General features: G+C 56.4%; 1 protein-coding gene across 1 annotated transcript; it reads right to left on the bottom strand.

The window, feature by feature from the left end:
• Nucleotides 1-601: 601 nt before the first annotated feature.
• On the bottom strand, nucleotides 602-6,238 carry GPR162 (G protein-coupled receptor 162). Its single transcript, XM_066260499.1, has 5 exons — nucleotides 6,136-6,238; nucleotides 3,237-4,539; nucleotides 2,385-2,574; nucleotides 1,639-1,790; nucleotides 602-1,343 (listed from the first exon to the last, which is right to left on the bottom strand). The coding sequence occupies exons 2-5, from the start codon at nucleotides 4,101-4,103 to the stop codon at nucleotides 810-812; spliced, it is 1,743 nt and encodes a 580-aa protein (XP_066116596.1). The 5' UTR covers nucleotides 4,104-4,539; nucleotides 6,136-6,238; the 3' UTR covers nucleotides 602-809.
• Between the last annotated feature and the right edge of the window lie 649 nt (nucleotides 6,239-6,887).

Below are 6,887 nucleotides of genomic sequence, written 5' to 3' on the forward strand. Positions count from 1 at the left end.
CAAAGATCCTTCACACCCCTGCCTGACCAGGCGGTGGCGCAGTGGATAGAGCGTCGGACTGGGATGCTGAGGACCCAGGTTCGAGACCCCGAGGTTGCAAGCTTGAACACGGGCTCATCTGGTTTGAGCAAAAGCCCACCAGCTTGAACCCAAGGTCGCTGGCTCCAGCAAGGGGTTACTCAGTCTGCTGAAGGCCCGCAGTCAAGGCACATATGAGAAAGCAATCAATAAACAACTAAGGTGTTGCAACGTGCAATGAAAAACTAATGATTGATGCTTCTCATCTCTCTCCGTCCCTGTCTATCCCTCTCTCTGACTCACTCTCTGTCTCTGTAAAAAATAAATAAAAAAAAAAAAAAAAAAAAAGATCCTTCACACCCCAAACCAGTGATTCCCCATGCCCCCCAGCATGAGGTGCTCTTATACGCCCTTCTCTGTGTGTATCTGCATGTGTAAGTTTGTTTGTCTTTCTCTGTAGGTATTTCTGTGCCTCTGTCCACTGCCCTTGCTTTATTTTGTCCTCTATTAGCCACTCCCCCCCCAAGCCTCTGACCATATACCCTTTGCCTCCAAAGTACACTGCACACAAAGGTTTCCATGGTAACACTTCAGACTTTAATACATTTTACTAGGGGTGTTGGAAAGTGAATAGGACATCTGGTCACTTGGAGGAGACAGTGGGGGCTCCCGGGCCCCAGATCCAGTGCCCATCTCCCTGGAGTCTGGTAGCAGCTACCCTAGGCTCAGAGCCAGAAGGAGGTGTTACACACCCAGGCCCCCTCCTCTGCATACAGCAGGCCCACTTGGGCTCACAGGGTCAGTTGGTGGAAAATGGGGTTACCTGGGCCCCATGATCCTTTCCAAGCTCTTGAACTCTCCTCACCTCCTGTCAGGGAGCAGCGTCTCCCTGCACTTAGCCCCAAAGGAAGTCCAATGGCTCTGCTATCAGGGGACCCAAGGGAGAGTCGGCGGGGTGAGAGGCCCAGTGGCCTGGGCCGGCGAGGAGAGGCCGTTGGAGAAGGCAGAGGTGTCTCATCAATGAAGGTGGTGATCTCCTCCCGGAAAAAGCCAGGACCCCTTGACCCCCCAGCCCCCAGAGCCCCACCCTCCAGGAATTGTCGAAGGCTGGCGAGCCCTCCACCTTCCGCCTCCTCCTCATCCTCCTCATCCTCCAGCCTTTGTCTTTGTCCCAGGTATTCAGGAGGGCCCCCCAGGGCTCGGCTCTGGGCTGGGAGGACCCGTATGTCATCAGAGGATGACCACTTGTGCAGGAAGGAGCCTGGGGCCCGAGGAGTAGAGAAGATGTTGGTCTCATCGTGGGATAGACGGCGGGACAAAGGGACCTGGGGAGAGGAGCAAGTAGACCAGAGTTACTGCAGGCACAAAGGAGGGAGAGGCAGGGGCCAAAGTGGGGCTCTGCAAGATGGCTCCACCCCCTTAAACTGCAAAACATCCTCTGATGGGCAAACCTGGTTCTGAGAGGTCTGAAGGAGAGTTTCTCTTGCTGTGCCTTTCTTTTTCCTACCTCTTATGTGCCTTAAATAGCCAGGGCTGGGGGAGGGGGGGATGGATAAAAGAGACTGGAAAAAAGTAATGAGGGGAGACGCAAAATAGGAGGCATATTCCCTAGTCTCATACCTGTAGGTAGTGGACCCTCTCAAGAGGGGGAAAGAGCATATGCCTCCCAGGCAGCAGCTTCACCTGGGCGGGGTCCCCTGGTCCTGTGGCCCCATTAGCATCAAAGCGAACTTTGCACACTCGGCCATCTGCATAGTCATCACAGCCCCCATCTAGGAGAGAAAAGGGGTAGAGTGGTTACAGGCAGGGAATGCTCACCACTCCCCACCCCATTTAAAAGCTTCCACCCTCTTTATAGGTTTCCCGGAGAAAGCTTTCTGTTCCCACTACTCTGTAAGCTCCAATAGGAAAGTAAGAGTGGTTTGTGGCGTTCAATGCTGAATCCCTAGTGCATCAGGCATATACGAATACTATAGGCATGACATCCCCTTCCGCCCTTCCCCAAAAGGCTATCCCTATAGCTGGGTCCCTTTCAGGAAGCTTAACTTTCCCTTAGTTCTACGTCCTTCCTTTATGGTTGTTAGGACTCTAGACTGTTTCTCAGGCACTCTGCTTGGCGGAGGCAGAGCTGAGTAGTGTAGACTTCCAGAGGGGAACCGATGCCCCTTGGAGGGAGGCCTCAGTGCAGAAGGAAGCCGTGAGTTTTCGTCGTGGCATGTGATTAGGGAAAGGGGAGCCTGGAGTCAGCCCGGGGACGGCGCAGGTTCTGTCCAGTAGGGGGCACTCCAGGGTTGCCCTCTCAGCAGAGAGAAGGGCTGGTAGAAAGGGGTAAAAAAAGGGAGTCGATGCCCGGTCCCTCTTCTGACCGTCGTCGCCGTCTTCCTCGGACATGATAGCCACGCACTGCTCCCACACCGTGCGCACGTCGGCGCGGTAGCGCTCGCAGGACCAGATGAAGGAGGGTAGCAGCAGCGTCTGTGCCATGGAGCACCACAGCACAGCCAGCACCATCCATGGGGGAGCCGAGTCCGACTTAAGGGAAAAGAAGCTCACCACCTGGTGGGAGGATGGGGAATGGCGCCGGGTCAGGGCCCAGAGCCCACGGGCCCACTTGACCCCAGATCTGGTATCCAGCTGGTGGGCAAGAAGGCAGGAAGGAATGAATGGCCCGGATCACATCTGATCATGACAGAAGCAAAGTTGGAGGTGGAGACAGGATGAATAGAAGGGAAGGGATATACTCAAAGGAAGGTCAGGGGAGGGTACTAGAGCAAAGCTCTGGGTGAGGAGCAGGGGTGATATAGTAAACCTGAAGACAGAAAACAATTCTCAAGCACCACATAAGGATGCAAAAAGTTGGGGTGCTGGCTTTCCACCCAGGAGTGCTCAGAGGGAATTTGGGATAGAAAGTGGAGTTTAGCAGCTGGATAATAAATAGGTCAGGGGTGGGGGGAGCTAAGTAACAGAGCCTCAGGATGGATGATGGAGCTGGAGGTTAGGTAGTTGGCTGAAGGATGGCTGATGGAGTTGAGTAGTGGGAACTGGAAGACAAATGATGGAGCTGGGGGTAATAGGAACCAGAGGGTGAATGATAGAGATGGGGGCTCACAAATGGAGTGGGGATGGGTAGAGGACTGAAGATGGATGATGGAGTTGGAGGTCAGGTGATCGTGCTGGGGACTAATTTGGGGGAAAAAAGAGGGGGACCCCAATCTCACCAAGATGGGCACCCCTGTGAGTGAGTCATAGAGAAAGACGATGGCGCTGACCAAGTTGGTGACCTGCAGGGATGTCTTGGCCGACTCGGAGCCATCCAGCGAGGACCGCCGCTTCCCTCGGGCATCTTCCACCACAATGGCTGGCACCTCAAAGGCTGGCCTTGTACCCAAGCCCCCTGGCCCACTCCCCTTAGCCCCACCCCCAGCCCCTGCTCTCCAGGCCTGCCTAGCCCTCCGGGGCCTGGCCCACAGCGTCTGGTAGAAGGTAATAGCCACACAGACCAGCCCCATGACAATGCCCCCAAGTAGCAAGAGGCTGAAACAGACGCCAAAGCCGAGGCCAATCTTGGAAACTATGAACTGGCAGCCTCGGGCATAGTAGCGCTCACCGTTGTTGTGCCAGCCAATGGAGGGCAAAGTGGAGAGGATGAAGCTGACCATCCAGATGCCCATGACAGCATGCAGTGCCTGCTTCTTGGCATTGCTGAGGCGATAGTTGACAGGCCAACGCACCATCCACATGCGATGGTAGGAGAGTGAGGCGACTGTGAAGCAGGTGGCCAGGGCCAGTGTGTAGTAAGTGGACACAAAGACCTTGCAGATGCTTTCATTCCAGTCATAGTCGGAGGAAGCCTGGCGTCGGAGCTGCACCACAGCGAAGGTGGTAAGGGGCACAGCTGCCATGAGTATGTGTGTGCCGGCCAGGAAGCAGAGCAGCAACTCTAGTGGCTTGTGTTTCTGCTGCTTGGCAGAGATGCTGAGGATGATCCAGGCATTGGCCAGCAGAGCCAGGAGCCCACAGGCCAGCCAGGACAGCGCGTTTGAGCGCAGGGAGGCCTCCTCTGCCCCTGCCCCGCCCCGAGCCATTCTATCCTGGGCCCCCCCACCCCCTTTAAACTCCTGGGGGTGGGGGCTAGGTCTCACCCAGGAGCCCCACTCACACACACCCCCATGATGCCCACAGTCCTTGCCCTGTAGTGAGGCAAGTAGCCCCTAAGCCCACCCTAGTGCTCAGCATTGCATGACTGACCCAACTAAGGTCAGGTGTGGAGGGCAGGGGAAGAGATTGGGGGTCAGCAGAGGTGGTCCTCAGCCTCCATATTGGCTGAGACCCTTCCTGAAGTATCCCTGTAGTTGAGGAGGCGCGCTGGCTACTTTCTCAACTATGAGGGTGGCTGGAGAGCTCGGGGCCCCATGCTGGGACTTGCAGTTCTCTTCTTCCTCTGGTTCTTCTTCCTCTGGTTCTTGACCAGTTGGGGATCTTCCAGATGCCCCAAGGGGTGTAGAGGTGAGGTTCAGCCACCTGGACAGATGCAAAGGAGAGATGAGATGTGGAAAGGGGAGGGCACAAGTAAGGCTTAGGTTGGTCTCCAACTGGTGTCTCGTGCTCCCCTTCTCTTGAAACTATAGAAATGACTGATTATTAGGGGTCATGAGGTCATTTATTCAGAACATTCTCCTGCCTTAAATCAGATGGCTGCTGGAACACCCCACACAGATAAAAGTCTTGTTTTCCAGACCTCCAGGAAAGAAGGTTTTCTGCCCACCTGTCTCCCATCCCTTTTCAGCCCTTTTCCTACCTCTGGCACTCTCAAATCCCTTCTTCTCATACCCCCTGCTCAGTGCTGCTCAACCCCCTCTTCACTCCCCAGAATCCCTCTTGGGAGCTGCTGATGGCAGACGTATGAGCTGTTTCTTCTTGAAGGTTCACAGTAAACTGGGATATGGTATTACAACCCCCTCCCCAACCTTTCAGGCTCCCGGGATCATGGTGATCTTGGTGCTCAGTCCATTTCCCCTTGCCCCCTGATTTCCCTTCAGCTCACCAGGAATCAGGGAAATGGGATAAAGGAGTCTGGAACCGAGGGGAGACTACTAGGGAACCTGAAGGCGGGGAAACCGCTGACATCAGAAGCATCCAGAAATGGAAAGAGGGGGAACTAGGAGGAAGGAGGAGAGTTTGAGCAGAAGAGAAAGAAAGAGGGGGCAAAGTGATAGTATCTGAAAATAGAAGGAAAAGCCCAGCGACCCCTGGAGAAGAAGATTTGGAGGGAGGGAGGGAGGGAGAGAGGGAGACAGCAGGGAATAGGGAGGCACAGAAGAAAAGCTCAATGTTTGCTAAGGGGCTGCCTCCCACGGTAGACCTTGAGTCTTTCCTCCCCTGCCCCAGCCTCAGTTCCCCTTTGATGGGAGGGAGGATAGTCCTGAATTTTGTGATGCTGAGCTTCAGTAAGCCCTGGAGAGGGGGCTAAGAGGAAATCAGGTGCAACCTTAAATAAACAGAGCGGAGGCAGGAAGGATGGGCATAATGGCTTTGGGGTAAATTGGAGAGAAATGAGACACAGCAATGGGAGGGTTTATGTCTTGTGAAAGAACCTCAGACCCTTGCTTTCCTGGAGAGGTCCTAGTCCACCCACAACCTTTGTCTCCTCTCTGGAGCCCAGGACACCCTAGTTGCCATGGCAATGGCCAGCCAGAGGGAGGTGGAAAGAATTGGTCAGGAGCGCCTCCCCCACTTTCCTCCCGGACAACCAGGGCCCCTTTTCCACTCACCCCCACCTAGGCCCACCCGGTGGGCTCAGGAAGAATGACAGGGGAATCATAGAGGGAAGAAGACAGGAAGGATCTGAAGGACAGAGAGAAGGAGGTGAAGGGCAGGGAAAAATTACAGGAAGGTGGGAGAAAGGATCTGGGGGACTCCAGAGTGAAGAGGGGTCTCTCGCTCTTCGGGGTGAAGGCGTAAGAGCAGGTGGCTCCTTGGTCCTGCTGCTACCGGGTTCTCCAGGGCAGAAACAGCAGGTGGCTGGGGAGGAGGGGCCGGTCGGAGGGGAGAGGCGGCAGCTGGGGGTGGAGGGGAGAGGGGAAGAGACCGTTGGGGACAGGGCAGGGGTCGGCTTACCTCGGGCTGCGCCCAGCACTGCCTTGGAGGCCGTGCTCCCGACGCCGCGCGCCGGGCTCCCGGGGCCGCCTGCTCCGCTCGCCCGCTCTCCTCCTCCCTCCCCTCCCCCCACTCCTGGCCTCCCGCCCTCCCCCTGGTCCCAGCCTCTCCGCTTTGCCCGCCGCGCACTCCGTCTCTGCCCCTGGGGACTCCCCCAAGCCCTGTCTCCCTGAGTCCTCCAGCCCTTGAGCCCCGGGTTGAGGACCGAAGGCGAGCTGCTCGGGGGGAAGGGGGACGAGTGTAGGGCGGGGAACTGGACGGTGGTGACTTGCGGGAGGAGGGGCAAGGAAGGCGCCGAGAGGGAGGGGGCGAGGAGCATGGCGGGGAGCCGACTTCACTGGTGAAATGGTTGGTGTCCTACCCCCACTCTATCCCGTTTTCAACATGAACACAAGCTCCTAGAGGCAGCTGGTGGTGTTCAGGGACTGAGGAGCTAGCTGTTCCAGAAGGAGAAAGCATGACAGCATGTGTCACCGTGTGTGCCTGTGTGAGGGCTGTGCCTGGGGTGCAGCTCAGAGGGGCCTGTGCTGGATGGAGGCTGTGGGCAGTGAGGGGTGGTAGCGCTGCAGCTGGGCTGCTAGTGGGGTCGGGGCACGCACGCACCTCCTGGAACACAAACTCACACTCCTGGAGACACACACAATTTGCATGTGCACATGACAGTTTCTCATGGTCCTTGCTCTCCACCACAGCCCTACACAGGTGTGGAAAAC

Source organism: Saccopteryx bilineata, chromosome 1 (genome assembly GCF_036850765.1).
Source record: "Saccopteryx bilineata isolate mSacBil1 chromosome 1, mSacBil1_pri_phased_curated, whole genome shotgun sequence".
NCBI lineage: Eukaryota > Metazoa > Chordata > Mammalia > Chiroptera > Emballonuridae > Saccopteryx > Saccopteryx bilineata.

Coding starts and splice junctions, on each gene's coding strand:
- GPR162 (XM_066260499.1), bottom strand. CDS start 4,103: ATGGCTCGGGGCGGGGCAGGGGCAGAGGAGGCCTCCCTGCGCTCAAAC. Junction 2,575..3,236: donor TCACAGGGGTGCCCATCTTG/GTGAGATTGGGG, acceptor TCCTCCCACCAG/GTGGTGAGCTTCTTTTCCCT. Junction 1,344..1,638: donor AGAGGGTCCACTACCTACAG/GTATGAGACTAG, acceptor TCCTCTCCCCAG/GTCCCTTTGTCCCGCCGTCT.